The sequence below is a fragment of the Haliaeetus leucocephalus genome, unplaced genomic scaffold (assembly GCF_000737465.1).
Source record: "Haliaeetus leucocephalus isolate CR32 unplaced genomic scaffold, Haliaeetus_leucocephalus-4.0 Scaffold555, whole genome shotgun sequence".
NCBI lineage: Eukaryota > Metazoa > Chordata > Aves > Accipitriformes > Accipitridae > Haliaeetus > Haliaeetus leucocephalus.
In genome coordinates, this window is record NW_010972991.1 from 20,264,834 (window position 1) to 20,285,115 (window position 20,282).

General features: G+C 43.4%; 1 protein-coding gene across 1 annotated transcript in view; it reads right to left on the minus strand.

Moving 5' to 3' along the window:
* The window catches only part of LOC104837796 (neural-cadherin-like), a gene marked incomplete at its 5' end in the record, with an annotated part of 54,836 nt that extends 34,558 nt beyond the window's left edge, over nt 1-20,278 (minus strand). The window contains 6 exons of the mRNA XM_010577145.1: nt 902-1,151; nt 4,868-4,979; nt 5,385-5,589; nt 6,911-7,136; nt 7,592-7,786; nt 20,074-20,278. Coding sequence (XP_010575447.1) covers nt 902-1,151; nt 4,868-4,979; nt 5,385-5,589; nt 6,911-7,136; nt 7,592-7,786; nt 20,074-20,278 — 1,193 coding nt within the window. The remainder of the gene's footprint in view (nt 1-901; nt 1,152-4,867; nt 4,980-5,384; nt 5,590-6,910; nt 7,137-7,591; nt 7,787-20,073) is intronic.
* Nucleotides 20,279-20,282: the final 4 nt, after the last annotated feature.

Here is a 20,282-nt window from a genome sequence, read left to right on the forward strand (position 1 = left end):
CACATTCAGTATCAGAATAACCATTTCCATGTTAACCATCAGTGAAGGATTATAAATTCACTATGAATGTAATTTTTTTTTTAGCTTTGGGCATAAAATCATGCAATCTTTAATTAGTTTAAGACGAGACTTGGAGCATCTTTGTTTGGCATAGGGTTTGTATTTTAGGATTGTAATCCTGCATTTTTGGTATACGTAATTTCCAAGGATCTTTTGGAAGATATCAATATGTACCATACTACATTGCACTGCAAACCAGGATCACTTAGCTCCTAAAGATGAGAAACAGGACTAGTATCTGCCTTGCTGTGTTTCTTATGTTCTTATCTACTAATGGAAAGCATCAGATACTACAGAGATGATGTAAACCAGTATATAATTTTGTAAATTATTGTATTTATGTTTTGTATTTAAAACATTTCCATACTTTAAACTAAAAAATAAAAAAAAATAGAAATTGTATTTATTTGGGAAATTAAATAAGGCATTTTAAACAAACAGGCCTCATGAAGTTACCTTATAATGCAATCTGCTGATGATAAAAATCACATTTTAATGTTTGCTAACTACCATCTTTATCTGTCATATATTTATACATGGACAATCACTTTGAGATCCAGAAGGCAACACAGTCAAAATCATTCCCTGTGGAGTTAGATCTTTTATTAATTCTGTTCTCTCTCTATAAAGTCAATATGCTGGTATCACAACTAGTGTATTTTTTTGATGCAATCTAGAAATGAAGGGCCAACTTCTATAGCCTTTCTTCATACAAATTACTGCTCGATTTCACTGGTGCTTACAGCTGCACAAAAAAAGTGACCATTTAGTCAAATGTTATTAAGGTTATGCATATGAACAGCATCTGTAAAAACCAAAGCAGGCGTTCAAGCTGGCTTACACAGACTGGGAGAAGACAGGAGCCTCGTCATTCACATTGGTCATTCGAATACGCACAGACGCTGTCCCTGTCCGAGGGGGATGTCCTTTATCGACAGCTATCACCACAAACTCATACATATGGTTTGCTCGCTCAAAGTTCAGCCTCTGGTTAGAATTGATGACCCCGTGATGTGTGATGGAAAAATCAGTGCTCTGGATGAAGTAAGTGATCTCAGAGTTGGAGCCAGAGTCGCAGTCTGTTGCAAGCACTATTAGAGAACACATTTAACAGAACAGTCATGCTGCAGAAGAGGTTTGATTACACTATTTTCTACCAAGTCAACTTCAGATACTTTTATTTTTTTTGAGAACAGAGGTCACCTAAATCTGTTTTATCCATAAAAGCCTTATTTTTGGGGTAAGAGTCTGGGAACTCAGCAGGAGGCTGGGAATAAAAAAGCAAAACAACTCCTCCCCCTCCTCCAACCCAGCCTGAGCGATTGCAGCAAGGCGGGCTTGCAAGAGAGCCGTGATCCCAATACTACACAACATGCTTTGTACAAATAGCAGTCAACACTGGTAATTACCGCACAATCAATATACATGTTGGTAGAACATTATCAGTCATAAACTGTGTCCTCACTCTCCCTGGGGATGCCGTTCAAATTTAATTAGCTCCCAGCTATGTTATAGCTAAAGTACTTTTTAATTACCTGGTGCTTCAAGGTACAAAGAGTGATTAAACATTCCTCCCCAGCAAGTGTTTATTCAGTACGTTGGGTGTCCCATCTGCTCAGAAGCAGCAAATCAGCAGAACAAAGAGCTAGAGCTCATAAAGTAGTGTCAGAAGTGATTTTTAAGAGCAGGAGCTCACCTCTTTAATTACCCTGTCATTTTTCTAGCCAAACAATGAAGCTTCAATTCATACCCACGCTGGTATTAAACAATCGCCTTATTCTACCAGGAGGATACAGATGCAGCCATCGCAATAGCACACAGCCTTTTGGGAACGGAACAGTGATTGCAGTGCATGGACACTCTGGCAGACAGCTACAGTGTCATCCAAAAATGAGATGAAGAAACAACGACACATCACTACCAGAATATTAACTCAAAATAGGAAAGAGGAAAAGAAAGATTGCAAAAAGCGCACTGAAATGCTATGCTACTTAATTGCAAAAAACCTCAACTACCTCTGCCTGTGAAAAGTTACTCATCTTGGTTTAAAAGGACATTTAGGGTGGTTGTAACACTTTGTTTAACATCTTTCAAAATCCTGCTGTGAATAAATGTTTGGGTGTGTTACGGACTATAAGAACAAGGGCCTTAGACTTAGTCATTCTCTTGCTGTACTGAAAGACAAAATATATTAAAAACTCAAGAAAGATTGAAATGAAAGTGACTTAAAACTGTGAAATTTAGTGGTTAAATATTGTTTTTAGGAAGACATGCAGAAAGTGAAAAGCATACTTGATTTGAAAAGTTCTGATTTAATCTACAGAGTCATTACTGACACATTGTAACCATTCACAAAAATACATTTTATGTGCTTAAGGATCATACTTTTTTCCCCCCAGATGTCTTCTGGCAAATTGGGAATGTGACGCTTACTTGTACATGACAAAAACATGTCTTACTTCCCAATAGCAACCGGGAATTCCATTCCCCTTCCATTTTGTTCCATCGTGCAAACAGATCTTTATTGCAAAGGTATTTCAAGGACCATACAGCAGCCACAAACAGGTCTGTGCTGGCTCTGCCCGTGCTCTGAGCTAGCTTAGTGCAAGCTAACTCCAGCTCAAAGCCTAGTATGTTAGCACAAAGTTGCCAGCTACAACTCTAAGCCTTGCTCTGCTGGCACAGTGGTGCAGCTGAAGGAGCACACTAATCCCTGCTGAGAGCGTACCTCCATGCTTTTCAGATCATAGCTCGTTTGCATCCACACCTCTTAAAGCATATGCAGTGAGCAGAGATCTGCCCGTAACAACTAAGTAGACAGACTGACTCAGCTAGCGTAGCATCAGCACTACAAACATGATACAAGCCAGACTTCTGAGTGTGTTGAAATAAAAATGGTTGACAACTAAAATCTACATTTACATCATCCACAGTTTTAACAAATGGCATATATCATGGTACCCTTTTCATTCATTGATAGCAACCCAATCCGCCACAGAATGGCAAAGGCTGTCTTGAATTTGCATTTCTTTTTGTTTGTGGGACAACCTAAGGTTGCGACATCCCACCTCTCAAGGAACTATAGCCAGGGTAAGAGCTGCTTTTCCTGAGATGATACTTGCTTTGGCAGTCAGAGTTAGTGGCACAGTACTCATCCAGCACAGGGTACAGGCTACAGCACGTACCACTTCCTTGCAGCCACTACCAACACTGATATGCCCTTGAACACCAAGTGAGCATTCACCCACCCGTTTTTACTGACTGTCACTATACTTCCACCTCACATCGTCTTATTTAAGAAGCCTCTTCCTATTGAAATGTACCCTGTGTGGAAAGACAACCAAACAGAACGCAATTGCAAACCGTACTGCACAGCTTTGCTGTTCTGCTTGCTTTGGGCGTGGGGCATACTTTTCTGCCACACAACTGGGTGAATTTTGATCAGCTTTACAAGTCTCCTGGGGAGAAAAATATTCATTTTTGTAACAAAAATCACATACCTAGGAATTCTTAGGAGTTGATCATTCCAATCAACTTATTTCTTCCCAAGAGCCCTTAAACAAAAAAAATGAGCCACAGCAAGCTCTGAACTCTCTTGATAAGTGTTTAGAGAAAGCAGGCCCTGCAGCCTTATTATCAGCACGTCACTACGCAAGGGAAGCTAAGCTTCTTAACACCACTGCAACCTGCACACGTTCAGCTTCAAATTCAGGAAATATACATCATTGTCATCAAAAGACGCATCTTAGACATGTAAACTTTTGCTAAGTCTTGCCTTGGCACTTACCCATTTCTCACACGGTTCATAATCCCCCTGCGTTCTCAGCCAGTGTTCCCATTACCTACCCCAGCACCTGCCACTACTTCCAGTTTGAATACTGACAGCAAGCCTGTAAGCGTTCTCTGAGTTTTAGGCAGAACACACTCGTGGCACGTATCACATCACGACAGACTATGTCAGATCTCAAGACATCTTTGAAGGCATTTAACTGACACCAGTAAAACAGGTTGGAGAATGGACTTATTTTCCTTGTCTGTTGGGCTCTGAAGACTGAGACAAGAGGTGCAGCATCATCAAAGTTCAGTCCTTACTTATGCAACCACAATATTTTGAGAGTGATCTTGAAGTTTTGGTTGGAACCCGGGGCTTAAAATTATTTCCAACAGCTCTGATCTTTCCACAGGATTCTAGCCTCTAAAAATGTCATCTGTGCACTCAGGTTTATGTGCAAGTGATATGTGGCCATCTTAAACACAACAAACTTGGAATGATGGCTGGTAAGCCACAATCAGAAGTATAAAAGTTCTCAGGTCTTCCAAAGTTTTCTCCTTTAACACTTCGTAGTCAATTATACAGTGTTAATACCTATTTGATAAAACTAGCTGCCCATTTAAAAACCTGCTTTTTTTCTTAACACATTAAGAAAAGAAAGATGAGTTGTAGCTGCTTCCAGGACACAAAAAGATCACCAAGCTGACTTAAAAGACAGCCATAAGATTTAAAGGAAACAAGGTACGGCAATCCAGTAAATCACTACCTGTCAGCTGCCTTAACTGCTCTTGGGCTACCACAAAAACCCTCCTTGGGCACACCACAGTGATCCTTGCCTGAAGACACTCACAACTCAACTTCCAGGGTACCTAAAAGCCATCTACAGACCTCCAGGAAAGCTACCATCCACATCTTACAAAGGCAGTGCCTGCTGTGGAAGAGCCAGCACTTCCTCATGGTGAGAACATGAACATGTAACACAAACTAGCAGGTCCATGGCAAGACTGAAATAAAAGGTACCGGGATGGTCCTCACCTTGCAGTAGAGACGTGCCAACAGGAATGGTTTCAGGAATGTTGTCTCTGCTGTAAATGGAGTGCTGGAATTCGGGAGAACAGTCATTTTCATCGGTGATATGGACCATGACCTGAGACAAAAGGACATGCTGAGAGAGGATTTTAGTTTCTACACTTAGGAAAATGGGTACCTCATTCTGGACACTGCCTGGGCAGTCATTGCTTTTGCTACTGGCCTGTCCTTACACCTCTGACGCTAAACTTTTTCTCATACTACTCCTGTAACACAGAGAAGTATTATCTCCTCTACTTCCACGCAGATGGGAGGCAAAGCCAAAGAGGAATAACAAGAGGTATTTCACAGAGCCTAAACCTGAACCCAGCTCAGACCCCAGCCTTCTGCCTGGACCATAAGGGCTCCTCCCTCCCAAGCATCTTCACAAGTTCTCTAGGCTATCCATGTGCATAACTGGTCCCGCTAATGAGGTAACAAGGATTGCAGGGACAGTGGGTAGGAAGTGAAGTGATCCACATACCTCAGTCACACTGCTAAGAGTGCTCTCAACTTCCATGGCTTTCAGTAAGAGGTGATAGAGGTGGTGCTCGCTCTCATAGTCCACGGTGTGGGTCAGGGTGAGCTCTCCACTCTCTTGCCTCACCTGGAAGAGCCCGCTGGGGTTCGTCAGCAGAGTGTACGAAAGAGGCTGGCTCTGGAAGGAAACAGCCTCAACAACTGCTACTCTGTAAGGAATGAGAGAATAACCCTTTGCTTCAAAACAACAACAAAAACCTGTCTCCTGAGCACCTAGAAGAGGAAGATGAGGATGAGGAAAGGTGAATTGCTCACTCTCTTGTCAATGCTGGACTCAGCTTTGTATTCAGACTGGAAATCCCCATGCTACAGGGAGCCCACCTACCCTCTCTTCTCTCACCAAACTGATCCCCTGACATAGCTGGGATAACAACCCATTTCAACCCCCACTAACATGAAAACATCTTTTTCTTCCCTACTGTACCCTTCCAAATACTTGACAGCAGTTACTGGCTTAGCTTCGGTTACAGAGATAACTGAGCTACTATACTTTTGACTTTCTTTGAAGCTGTATACTCAGAAAAGGAAAAGGTTCAGAGATGGATGGGAAACCCATGAAGCACAGGGCCCTTCCAGATCCTGCTGTCTGCCTTGGCAGGGCATGAAATCAATGTTTGCCTCCCTACCATGACTTATGTTTTGAAGTTCCATCTCTCACACTAGTCTCTGGCCGGTGTGACAATACACTTTAAGCCCATCTCAGTGAAAGCTCCAGGGAAGGAGAAAAATTTCCCTCCTCCTCCTCATTTAGTCTCTTTTAAGGAGTAAGTGGCATATCTCCAGCAGTTTTTCCTACTTCATCAGCTTATTTTGAGGCTTCCTACTCCTTAAAGGCCCTATGGCACTGCTCCACCTGCTATCTGGTGCCTTAAAAGCCCATGCTGCTCTCGAGCAGCTGAACAGTGACAGTAAAACCAGAGCCAGCTCAGCAACACCTGCCCACTGTGGCTTGGCTTAGCTACTCTTCTCACAATGGCAGAGCCCCTTGGAGACTTAGCTCTATCTATTTGCACTTCACATGGGTGTTGTTATCTCAAGAGTCTGGCAATGGCTTGCCTTTCTAAAAATTTAAATACAAGTCAAACGGGATACAAACAGCGCCAAATCTGGTTAACTAAAAGGCAGTATTTTTCAAGCACTCATTTATATCTGAAGTGCTCAGGAGATGCATAGCCTGGAGTTTGGCTGTTTTAATTCACAATGCAATCAGTAAGGCCCCAAAAGCATTAAAATAATAATTTCAGCAGAATTCCAGCATCCCAGACTACACCATGTGCCACAATACAGACTCTCAAACACCAGAAAAGCCATAAGTTCTTTTAGAAAGCACAACGCTATTTTTAAAGTGTAACAGGCAAACACATATGCATAACCCTGACAAGCAACAACACAAAAATTTCACTTTATTGTGCTCTGTGAAGTTTCTCTCAGACTGCAGGCAGGGAGCTCGCCTAACAAAGTACAACTTACTTTTCTCCTGCTGGAGTATTTTCAGGGACAAACACACTGTAGGACATGTTAGTGAACTGCGGAGGTCGGGAGCCCGCCAGGATGGAAATGGAGGCATAAGGGCTTTTGTTGCCATACTCATCGGTGGCTTCCACAGTAACCACATACTCCTTGTTCCACGTCAAAGGCAAGCCAGTCGTCATGATAATGCCAGTATCCTTATCAACTCGGAATCGCTCTTCACCACCTATCAATATATGCACAAATCTGCTCTGAAAAATGCCCCACAGCAAGAATATTTGCATCTTCACTATTTTAAGGTAAGCTATCCTCAAATCATCTGCCTATGTCCTTGCATGCACTTCTTTTTTCCTCTCCAGTTGTGCACCTTAACTTTCACTCACACTGTGCTCTGTTGAAAATGTGCAGACACGAGAACGGGTGAGAAATGGAGCCTTAAGCTAACAGTAAGGCTGCAATCAATTTCAAAATAGAAGTAAAGCAAAGAAAGTGGCAGCAAGAAAGATTTCCATCCCCATAACTGTTTTACTTAAAGCACCTCCAGCTTCTATGTGCTGTGCCTGCTGTATCTTTTAGGATTGCCCAATGGAAAAATCTATCAACAAAATAATAAAATAGGAAATTGTTAAGAAAATTCTGTACCTTAACAGAATTTAACCATTTTTTTCAGAATAGACCTACCTGCAATGAGTGTGTAAGTTATCCCAGCACTGGTGTTTTCATTGTTACTGTAATATGCAACAAGCTGGTAGATGAGAGTGCCTTTTCGGGCATCTGGATCAACACGTGCCAGGTAGGGGTATGGGTACATGCCCCAGGACAGAAGTTCCTCTTCTGGGGCAAGGAGTGTCACATGGCAGAGGTACCAGTCATTATCTGCAAAAGATGCACGGATTTCTAGACAGCTTGTTCACAAACTTTAGTTGGGAATGTTTAAGACTTTATCCATTAGTATTTGTAAACAAACTGAATTGCCCATCACATTCATCCTATCACACGCACAAAAAATTCAGTACAGATACGGACTTTGTATCTTGATGTGGATTAAGTGCAATTAACAACTAATTAAAAATACTTTCAATAATAGCTTTTAATGAGTTAGATATGCATATTAAATACTATGTCAGTTACACTACTTGCCATGACACAGTTTTAAGTGCGTACTTATCGAGACTCAGGTGAAACTTGGCCTTTTTATTTGCAACAAATTCAGCATAAATGTTGCCAGTTTTACCAAATCAGGTTTAGGGCTTATTAAAATTTTTCTCTTAAAAATCAGTGGAAGTAGTAAGCAATCAAAACTCCCTAAAATTCTTCCAGCTCTAATGCAAATTTGTTTAATTTTCTCAAACCACTGGATATTCAAGGAAAGGCAGACGTGCCTTCCCCCTTCTGTCCCCAGCATCCCATCTGGCTGCATCTGAGTGAAACACCAGCTTTGCAATAAAATGCCCGCCCCAGGGCAAAGCCTTGGGCTTTGCTTCTGCAGGGAGCAGCAAGCAAAGGGGCAGGTCAGCCAGCAGCTGTATCCAGTGCCAGGGAGAAAGCAAGCCCTACGTATTGGCAGGGGAAGCACAGCACAAACTGCTCTCTACTGGGCATGGAGGATCTGGGGTTGGCAGCAAGCACCTCTAACCTGAAACCCTGGAGAAAAATGATGCATACATTGACTGTGCCTGTACTGCTTTTCCAGCTTAGAAGTGACCTCCGATACCTAAAACAACGGGTGCAGGTGATTGCATCTGCCAACCTTGGACTGTCAGACTTGGGAGCAGCCTGGAAGGACCCACACCACTGAGCATCTGACCTAGATCCCCTCTGACCTCCAGCCAGCAGCGCAGTCTGATGGCTTTCAGGTAGCAGGGTTGACCACCAGTGGGACAGCTCTAGGAATCACCCCAGATCTGCTCCTGGGGTGGCTATGCCACCGCTAGTGCCAGCCCAAAAGAAGAGGTGAACCCCTGACGTGCAGAAGGGCTGTCCACAGAGAAGAAAGAGAAGGAACCTTCTACCGCAAAGAACCTATAGTGATTTAATCACAATATTTGTACCTCTTGGGAGACCAAAATTCAAACCTCTTGAACTCACAACACCTTGCTAACAGATGCTGAAGGTACATAGGAGCTTCTCAAAGAAATTTTCCAGAGGTGGCCTTGAGATTTGACTTCAAATCAAAATGAATACATTCTTGAATAGATAAAATAAGTTCAAATAAAAAAAAAAGAAACTAAATGAGGGGGGGGAGTAGAAAAGTACATATGAGAAAAGCACATTTTCTGCCTGATAAAATATGATTGCATACTTGAACAAACTGCACTGAGGTTGCAGGTCTGTTAAGGACTACACTGCTATCAAAAGAAACACCCACCCGGGTGTACGTATGTCTCATACAGGAAATCCTTGATCTCTGCCTTCAGGAAGGCCACATTTCACATAGGATGGAAGAGGACCGCAGCAGCATGTGGACAAAACCAGCACCAAAGGCAAGAAATAAGCTAGAAATGCCAAACAAATTTTAACTGTAGACCTCAAGGATCCAATACTAAATAAAAGACTATCCACAGATAGAGACATATGCTGACACAAAAGACCTGCATTTGTGAGCAGCCTTACCCCACAGTAAAAATAAGTGCTGGACAAATTTACCAGAGGTAATCATTCCCAGGAGGGAAAAGACTTCATTGAATTTTTGCGGGTGTTTTAAAGTCTTTAAAATAATTTAAGACATGGTTTCTTTAGCTAGAGGAAATTCTTAGATTACATGGTTTCTGGTTTTCTAATGTACCAACGTTGCACACATGGGAACATTTTTTAAACACGCTCTGAAAGAATTTTTTCTCTGTATTGCTCGGTGTAAGACAAGGCACAACCGTTCGCACAAGCTAGTGGCTCACAAGAGTAGCTGTAGCAGTCAGTATTTTATCCATAGCCAAGAGGGAGGGCTGAGAAACACATGTCTTAATTAACCCAACTATAGACAGTGTCATTTTGCTAGGGTCAAGTAACAGAATGAAAACTTGTAGGCATGCGGCTTTAAAAATATTTTTGTTCGTTCATTGGTCTAATTCAGGCAGTTCTAACTTCTGTGGAGATGAATATCTAGTCAACCATTTTTCCCATTTAGTGAAACCTAGAGAATTATTTCAAAGAATTATAATTATATGGCTTATTTCTCAATATTGTCCCATGTAGGGACAATCCAAGTGTTAAATACCAATCAATAATGAGGTCCTAATCCTGCTGTAAGAACCGCCACCACATCAAAATGTCAGATCTAAACCAGAGCTTTATGCTTTAAAAAAGACAGAAAAGGAAATAAATTTCATTGAGTTCAGGACACCATGTCAAGGGAAATATACGTGTTGTTCAAATTAACAATAATTTTCTGGACTTTTACAAAAACTTCACCTCCCTCCTCTCTGAAATGTGTATTTAAAAAGAATCATAGAATCACTTAGGTTGGAAAAGACCTTTAAGATCATCAAGCCCAACCTAACACTGCCAAGTCCACCACTAAACCACGTCCCTAAGCACCACATCTACACGTCTTTTAAATACCTCCAGGGATGGGGACACCACCACTTCCCTGGGCAGCCTGTTCCAATGCCTGACAAACCTTTCGGTGAAGAAATTTTTCCTAATATCCAATCCAAACCTCCCCTGGCGTAACTTGAAGCCATTTCCCCTCATCCTATCACTAGTTACTTGATAGAGGAGACCAGTACCTACCTGGCTACAATCTCCTTTCAGGTAGTTGTAGAGAGCGATAAGGTCCTCAGCCTCCTTTTCTCCAGGCTAAACAGCCCCAGTTCCCTCAGCTGCTCCCCATAAGACTTGTGCTCCAGGCCCCTCACCAGCTTGGTTGCCCTTCTCTGGACACACTCCAGCACCTCCATGTCTTTCCTGTAGTGAGGGGCCCCAAACTGAACACAGTACTCGAGGTGCGGCCTCACCAGTGCCCAGTACAGGGGAACAACCACCTCTCCCTGCTCCTGCTGGCCACGCTGTTTCTGATACAGGCCAGGATGCCGTTGGCCTTCTTGGCCACCTGGGCATACTGCTGGCTCATATTCAGCCCTCGCTGAACCTTCGTAAAATTGTGACACTAGCAAAGCCTCAGATCAGAGCCTCATGGGGTGGCTGAGGTTGGCAGGACCTCTGGAGCTCATCTGGCCCAACCGCCCTGCTCAAGCAGGGCCACCTAGAGCAGGTTGCTCAGGACTGTGTCCACATGGCTTTTGACTGTCTCCAAGGAGGGAGACTCCACAACATCCATGAGCAACCTGTGCCACTGAACTAAAGTTCTGGGGACTGGATTTCAAGAAAGATGTGGAGCAGCTGGCAGAGAAGAGCAAAGAGCACAACCAGAAAATACGGCCTGTCAAGAAAGGTGGAAAGACCTGGAGATGTTCAGGAGACTGCAGGGGACATGTTAGCAGGACTATAAGATGCCGAAGGACTGATGTATGAAGTCAGTCAGCTGTTCCCTACGCCATGAATCAAAAAATAACAAACTCTCATTGCCAAGGAGAAGATTCGCGTTAGATGTTAGGAAAGAAGCAGCGAGGGCGGGGAAGGGGGGGGGAAGTGGTGGGGGGGGGGAAATCCCCCAGCAATTTTTGAATTATAAGGATAATGGAGCAATTGATAGTGGCTGGAGAGGCGAGAGAGCATCCATCAATGAGATCCTTAAGACCTGACTAGCAAATATCTGCCAGCAATCACTTTGGTATAGCACAGCCTGCCTCTAGGCAGGGGCACAGTACCAGCAAGACGGTTAAATCCTTTCCATCATACTTTAATCCCCCTGCTCTTCCGCTTTGGCATCTCATTGATTTCTGAAGCTTACATGTTCACGTGTCACTCGTTCCCCAGCAGCCTGAGGGAATTTCTAGCTTAAACAGTCCTTGGACCTTGTGTTTTTCTTTGCTGTTCGCTTAAAGGTTAAGAAGCGAGGGAAGGAGTGAACACCAATCTAGAAACAGACAGCATCACACATGAAAGGAAGAACACAGGGTAAAGCCAAACCTGGAGGGCCGTGGTACAGCAGCAGGTGGAAACACACTCCAGCTATCAGGTGGAACATCCTTCTGCAGCTGAGACCTGGCTCACTCCTTCAGTCCCTCAGCATTTATTTCTGCTTTTAAGCCTCAAAAGAGCAGAGCTGTTCTCTCTGTTCAAGTGAACAAAACTTAAACTGAAGCAACCTGCAAGCATGCTGACAAAACAGCCCGGGTTATCTGCATACAGACATCAGAGCTCTAATTCTGGCAGGGAATGAATAGAAGTAGCGAGGTGGGTACTGGTCTTTTCTCCCAAGTAACAAGTGATAGGATGAGAGGAAATGGCCTCAAGTTTTGCCAGGGGAAGTTTAGATCAGATATTAGGAAAAATTTCTTTACCAAAAGGGTTGTCAGGCATCGGAACAGGCTGCCCAGGGAAGTAGTTGAGTAACCATCCCTGGAGGTATTTAACAGATCTGTAGATGTGGCACTTAGGGACATGGTTTAGTGGTGGACTTGGCAGTGCTAGGCTAATGGTTGGGCTTGATGATCTTAAAGGTCTTTTCCAACCTAAGCGACTCTATGATTCTATGAAGAAAAGATTGTTATATCGGTCAGGTCTAAGTTTGAACAAGTCCCAGACTCTAAAAAAAACAGTGTTGAACGTACATCGGAGAATAACAGGAGGCCAGTCAACCACTATTCTGCCCCATCATTCAGAAAAAGCCATTCAGAAGCAGCACTTTGAGCCATCACTACTCAGCAGCGCAGACATTTCTGTTCTGGTAGCTGTCTCCTCTTCGCACACACACCAGGCATGAGAAACTCAAGGATTTTAAGGTGTTATAGACACATGGCAATCAAATACTATGGAAAATTATTGCATTGACTTGAAACAAGTCAGTGAAACAAAACCAGTCTTGATAAAGTAGGTTTTTTTCCCAGCAATGCATTGTTTTTTCAACTGTCATAACTGCAAAGGCATTAACAGATCAAGCCTCTGAAATCAATAGTGTTTTGTTTTGTTCCACTGACAAAACCACAGCATCCTATTAAATCAAAATGCAACATCACCCAGTGATGTTACAGCTCACCCACTTTGTCAATACAAATCATCCACTGAAAAGGAGGAAATAATCAGGAAAGCAGGCTCTATAGCCTGTGAAACAAGACTATCAACAGGATAAAATACCTGGCCTTCACACCACACGTTTGAAAAAGAGTCTTGGTATGATCAATCTAGAAGAGAATATTAAGGGGGGCTGATTTTCCTGGACATACTAGTGTATCCCCAAGGCTTTAGCTTTACTTCTTGCTTACATATAAGAAAGGCATGTCAGGGATGGCATGAAAAGGATGTCAACCAACCACCAGCTAAGAGGAACCTAAGTACAAGGGTTAGGATGTAGCAAGTGCAAGGATGGGGGAACTCACCACACGGCCATCTACGCAATGAAGGCCTGCTTACTTTCCGTCTTTGGGGGCTAAACACACTTCAGCAGATCAGAGCAGATATACCTGCACCATCCTTAGACAAGAGCATGAAAGCAAAGAAAGAACGGGAAAAGGTTTTTAAACTGCAAGTGGCCATTCTTGCAAGCTTCTGTCAACTCTGTGTGCCTTTAATTGTTTATCTTCCTCCCTAAAGGGAAGGAGGAAATGTAATAGAAGTAATTTTCTTTTCCTGAGATAAGGATTAGAGCTGCACTGACTGATGTGGGTTTGATGGGACTGATGCTGGGAAGATGAGAATTAAAAAATGTGCATAAAACCTGGTAGGTTTTGTTTTGCTTATATCCCTTCTGGCAAAATGAATCATTTGAATGTAAAAGAGACAGCGTGGTATGTGAAGACATTTCTAAACTACCTAGCTTGAAAGAGGAGGTTTCATTACATCAAGGGAGGATGCCCACACAGCCCCTCATCATGCTGTCAGGCCACACTGTTACCCCTCAGTGGCAGGGCAAGACGACAGGAGCTTTGGCTTGCTATTGAACCCTCACCAGGAAATGTACACCTGAGAAATGGTTACTACCACGGCTAAGAAACCCTTGTCATCCTCAGGACCCAAACACAAAATTAGTTTCAAATGACCTGTATTTCCTCAAAGTAAAAAGGAATGTAATTCCCAGAACACACCTGATGCACGAATAAGTTAATAAACTTCTATCTCAAATATCATACAAAATTATGTTTGAGATAGAAAATATCTTGTGTATATATATAAATATAATAGAAATACTATAAATGCTTGTGCTATAAATTTGCAACTTTCCTTATAAATTACAATTTACAAGAGTATTTTTTACAAAATGTAATTGGATATACTGAAGACTGAAAATATCAGTGTGTTTTGGCAGAAGCAAAAAGAAAAAAAATAAAGACTCACTTATTTAGGCTTAAGTTGGCTCCAGAGCCCCCCACAGACAGGGCAGTTGTGGAGGCAGCAGGGTAAAACGCTTCGCAGGCAGCAGCTTACACAAAGCATGACAGCAGGCAGCAGCCACCCCAACAAACACCACTGACAGAGCACGATGCCTTAACACTGCACTTCAGCGTAAAGATGGGGGAACCACTACCTATTTCCAAGATCTGTAGCAGAGACCAGACTCTCTGCTTGCCACAAGAAATGTTTTTCTTTTTTTTTTTTATGTTTAACACTACAGTCACCAGGGGTTACAACGTGCAGCTCACACTCTAGTTTCTCAAATGTATGACAGATCTGGGGAGCCTCAGGAAAGATCAAGGGAAGGAAAACAAAGGGGATTTGTGCAGGAAGACGAGAGAAAACACAAGACTAATTGGAAACTGCAAGCCTTCGAGTTTAAGGATACTACACTTCACACCTCCTGCCCAACACAGAGTGATTTAAAGATAAGCCACTGACAATGATGAACATTTCCCTTAGCTAGCAGCCCAATCCCCTTGATGAGGCTCCAGCGAAGAGGAGAGGGAGACAAGGCCTCCTGCTCTTCTGGGGGAGCAGAGAAAAAGCCACGGCTGTCATCACTGACACCTCTGCAAGTCAACAGGGCTAGGATTGGGGTGAAACCCCCCTGTGGAGCTACTTAAACCACAAGCATGATGGCTGAAGCACTGAGAGGCAGCTTTTATGCCCCTCAAAAACTATAGACAACCAAATCCCCCTACTGTCATCTAATACTGTCATGACAGTAGATGAAAATGTCTCCTTGTTTTCGTTGTTATTTCTTGGGTTTTTGGTTTTGTTTTGTTTTTTTCTTTCAAGCACTGTTCACTTCTCTCACTCAGATTTTGTAAGACAGCTTTGTATAAACCACCTCGCAAATCATAAATGCCAGTTCATCAGCCTTTTTAATAACTAGATGCTCTGTGGTTGTGAGACACACTGGTGCCCCAGTTTCTAACCATTACCCTTGACTAACAACAGATATTTTTAAAATTCAAGCTGCTTTTGAACATTCCAGTCTTTGTTTTGTAGTTGTGGTCAGTCATGTGCTCCAGTACTACCTGAGGATCAGACAAGATTGGGTCACTGTATTAAGTATCTCATAAACTAACTCTAAAATATCCCTGTCTCCTAAGTACCTGCAATCCAGTCCTCATCCACTAAGCAGTATCCTACAAACACTGAAGTATTGAATCTGAAAAAAAATTAAAATACATACGGACATGCCTCATGAAAACTTTTCCATGTGTATTGCTGTGCCTTTCAGAAATTTCCCCCAAACTAAAGTATATGTAGGAATATTCTACTTAAGAGTATTTAAACTTCCAAGAAAATGTCTTATAGCAATGATTAGTCTTTAACCAGAGTTCATAATCACTTTTAGAAATATCTTTTAGCCTAAAGAAGTGATATTTACACAGCCATGCTGTCTACTGTGTCGCCTCTCTCCTGCCCAAGCAGTTTTTGAATCTGGTGGAGAGTTTGTTCCAACAAGCTTTATGAAAGCCAGCAGCTGGCCAGAAGACAGACATCCCAAATAAAGGTGCCCATTGAGAAAAAGGAAAAGAGAAAGCAGCTTTTGCTTGGTCTCGATGAGCTGACCGGTCAGCAACACCTATGATGTTCATGTGTTTGCCCCAGCTACAGCACGTGCTGTCAGCCTTACTGGGAGAAGCTGGAGGGGGAGGAGGAGCTCTCACAGCAGGGAGAGCCTTCACAGGAGAGCACAGGTCCCCCCTCCAAAATTAAAGCCTTAATTTTATGAATTTCTTTTCTCCAACTCTCCTAAGAAAAGTTGTATGAGGGCAGTGTTAGCACAGCTAGTCTGCTGTCATGAAAATGATGGGTCAGCTCCACCCCAAACACTGACGAGAGATTCCTGAGGGTGAAGTTTCTGTAAATTAACACATTTGGTTTCTCAGCAATACTCCTAAGGTGAATTAGCAGATGGATCAATGCATCATCAGCAGAGACATCTGAAAATTAGTTCTGAAGAGCAGCACACAGACTATAAGTATATTGGGACATTTTATGATACATGCTTATGTATTTTGTTAATTAAGAAACACTAAAGCACTTCCTAAAGGGGTATCGTATCCCCTTGTAACGCACTAGCACACCAACTGGACTCATGTGGGACTAAGTAGAGAGGGCCATGTCTTGAAGGCAAGGTAACTTCCTTACCATCACAGTTATGGAAATAGGTGTGTTTACTCCCTTGAAAGCCCACAAACCACTACATTACCTTGTGGATGAAGAGCCCACAGCCACAGAACATCTAGGCAATGTGACTGTACCAACTGCCTCATCTAAAGCTATGTCAGTGGGTTTCAATTTTCCCTCCTTGGTTAACAACAACCAGCAAGCTCAACAGACCAGGCTGCAGAGATCATTTTGCATTATTTTCATGACATATTTCTTAATATACACCAGCACTTGGACATGTTTTCTACTCATACACCACCTCTCCAATTTTAGGAAGGAAGGTCTCAATATTAGTGTAGACTTATCCAGTGGGACCATCAGAGCTAAAAGGCAATTGCAGGTGCTACTGCGCACACAGGCAGCAAAGACAAATCTTCAGCCAATTTTTCACTTTCTTTGTGAATGCAAAGCTACAGCCAGCCTGTACACAAAAATTAAACCCTGCCACACACCACACCACTCCTGGAGCGCTAGACAACACTGAGAGCACGCAGGGATATTTCTGGCATGGTGCAGCTTTGAAAAGGGTCTAAAACAGGTTTTTAAATGCCTTCCTGCTGTTCTAATGTAATGAAAACTCAGAAATATGAAATCATAGGCTGTATAAAAGGATGTAAGATGTTAACATTAAGAATAAAGGGCTGAATAGTCTCTTTTTAAGGTCTCCTATTGCTTTTCTCTTTAACTTGTTATGATAAAGGCTTTCTCATCATTTAAATAGCTTCTTACGTACCTTACTAAGAATATTTGTAACATAAACTTTACATTTACCTCTTCAGTTTTTAAGCTTTTTGTTGGTTTCTCAGCTATAGATTTTATCAGAATTCTTGCCGCTTATTTCTTGCCTCCGGGTCATTATATATTTTCACATCAATTTTTTTTACAGTAAGATTCTTCCAAAGATACATACAGACAGGGTAACACAATAACCTTCATCCTGGAGCTTGCTGTTTTGTCTAATGATCCCTGGCCATTAAAATGGTTTCACAGTTCAAGTGAAGCAAGCTTTTTCTCTGTCGGCACCTGAATTTGAAGGCATAGCAATGGTATCCACAGATGGTTTTAATCAGTCTGATACCAGGAGGGGAAAAAAAAAAGCAGCCTATAGTATGACCTCCAAACCTGATTGCCAGGTCAGATTTCTGTTTCTGGAGTCAGATTTATTTTGTTCTAAAAATGTCAGGGGGTGCCAGGAAGCAATGGGCCATTTCTGGCTCCATGAAAAAAAAAAACCCTAAGCTATATCTTGATTTGAAATCATAGCCAGCAACATATACTTATTACTTGTTAGTTTTTACAGAAGCTGTATTATGTGGATTGAAAGGTTTTCCCTTCCCAGTAGGTATCCTGGTGGAAGTTTTTTAAGAAAGTGCAAGGGACTTAAACCACGTAATCTTTCCATGTGCAGTCTAGGCTGTATTTTCAGGAATTTCAAGATTTGACAGATGCCATTTTAAAATGCAGTTTGCTCCCAGCGAGTCATAAGGGTTCAATACTAATCATATTCTACCATAAGACACTAGACCCAAGAAACAGCATTATGCTACAGCCTCCTTCAGCACCTGTGAAACACCTAGTTCCATTCACGACTTTTACATAAGAGAATGCAATTAATAAGGGTCCAATAGTTTTGGTTTTCAATTAGTGAGAGGATTAAAAGTTCGGCACATAGTTCCATAATATTCATTACTATGTGACCCGCTGTTAATTATATTTAGTAAGAGGCATGAGGAGAAATGAGGAGGAGACCAAAGTTAATTCTGTTCGGCTTTAGACAGTTCACCATGTTTCTTCAGATTAAAAATGGATGCTCAAAGCCTCCCACTGTTTCATCAATCTCCTGTAAAATAAGCAGCCAGAAAAAGATCCCAAGTTTGTTACTGTACAAAGTTATGAGATTTGATTTTAAAAGTAGCTTAAAGGAGTGTCTAAAATGACCTTGTCCCACTTGATCATCGAATTCCTTTCTCCCTGAGGCTCATCTCTTGTCAATACATTATCAGTGCACAGACAGTGGTAAAAACATGCTGTACAGCACCAGATTGGAGAGAACAACACGATTAATCATTTGTACAACGCTGCTCACAAGGTTATTTACTTTCATTATAAATAAGCAAGGTGGTCAACCAACAGGTCACCTTTCCAACTCCATCTTCAGCTTGAATGAGAAGTTCTACTTTCAACATCGGGCGACTTGTTTAAAGTTAGTACCTAGAAATACCGTGCAGCATTTTTATTATGTTAAATGTTTCTCACTTGCACAACACAGCCCATTCCTGCAAGAATAAGTTTCTCAGGCAGGCGGCTCTGGGATTCTCAGACTACACACAGTGCACAATGGTCAAGATCACAACCCTCAGCACGCTTCGACGCATTTGTTTTCCTCCCAGCCCTATGTTTCGCATTTCCTGAGCATGAAGCTGTAAAAACCATTTACAGAAACTGTAAATATTCCCTCTGTAGTGAAGTTGTAAACATCTAAGAAAAAAAATGAAAAACAAACCCCAAGCAAATGATAACCAGTAATGTTATCTGAGACCTGGGCTACAGTTACAAACACACTATAAAACTTCCTCTGAATAAGATGAAAGTAACACATGGGAGGGATGCCTCTTGTAGCCGTTATGCACCTCAAGCTTAACACGGTTTAAGAAGTTTAACAAGTCTAGCCATTCTCTTGGCTGTATTATTAGGAGAACCAGATACAGTATACAAGCTGTTGCTGTATAGAGGATTTACACAGTGGCATAACGGTATCTCCATCTAGCTCTCTACACCAACGCCTAGGATTCCAGATTCAGATCTTTTTTATTTTTTTCTTGTCCTAAGCTCATTGACATCTATTTTGCAACGGCTTCTTTCCCTTCCCGTGCACTGCTCTGCCATTGCCGTAGCTGGCTTCCAGCACCATTTCAGGGCCGCTCAGCGAAGGGTGCAGAAGGATCTCCAGGCGCAGCGGGCTGTGGATGCGGGTCCGTAAGCACGCGCTCCCAGGGCAATGTCACCTCTCCCTCCCCCGGCCACGGAGGACCAGAGGGAACCGAGGAGGCCCTCCGGTAACTCCCCCCGCCAGAAGACAAGCTGTCTGCGGTGATGTGCTTCCCCCCTTTAACTGCTCGTTAACCCGCCAGCAGGCCCCTCCGGTCCTACAGAAGCGAACCTGCCGTGACAGGAGCTCCTCACAACACAGCATCACCCGAGAAACCCGCCACCATCCGCACGTTTCATCTGTCCCTTCAAAGGCAGGAGGTGAAAGCTTCTCTCGGGAGCGGAGAAGAGCCCCCGTGCCGCCAAACCCAGCCTGAGCTGGGGGGCAGCTGCCACAACGCCCCACGGAGGGCGGCCGCAGCTCCTCGAGTGACAAGTGCCGGGCACGGCCGTGCCCGCTCAGCGTCCCCCCTCCCTCGGGGCGACCCTCCGTCCCCGCCCGGCCGTTTCGCGGCCGTGCCGCCCCACCTGGGGGAGCGCCGCGGGGAGATGCGCCCCCCCATCCCCGTCCCCGTCCCCGTCCCGTCCCGTCCCCCTACCTCCTCCGCCGCCGCCGTGCACCTTGACCAGCACCTCCGCCCGGCCGCCCGCTCGCAGCTCCCGCCGGAGGTAGAGCCGCCCCGAGGCCCTGTCGACCCCCACGGGGTTGGCGCCGGGGGACGCCAGCTCGAACCAGCCGCCCGCCGCCCGGTCGCGGCTCCGCGGGACGGTGAAGACGGTGTCGCCCACCCGCGCCCCGGCGAGGAGA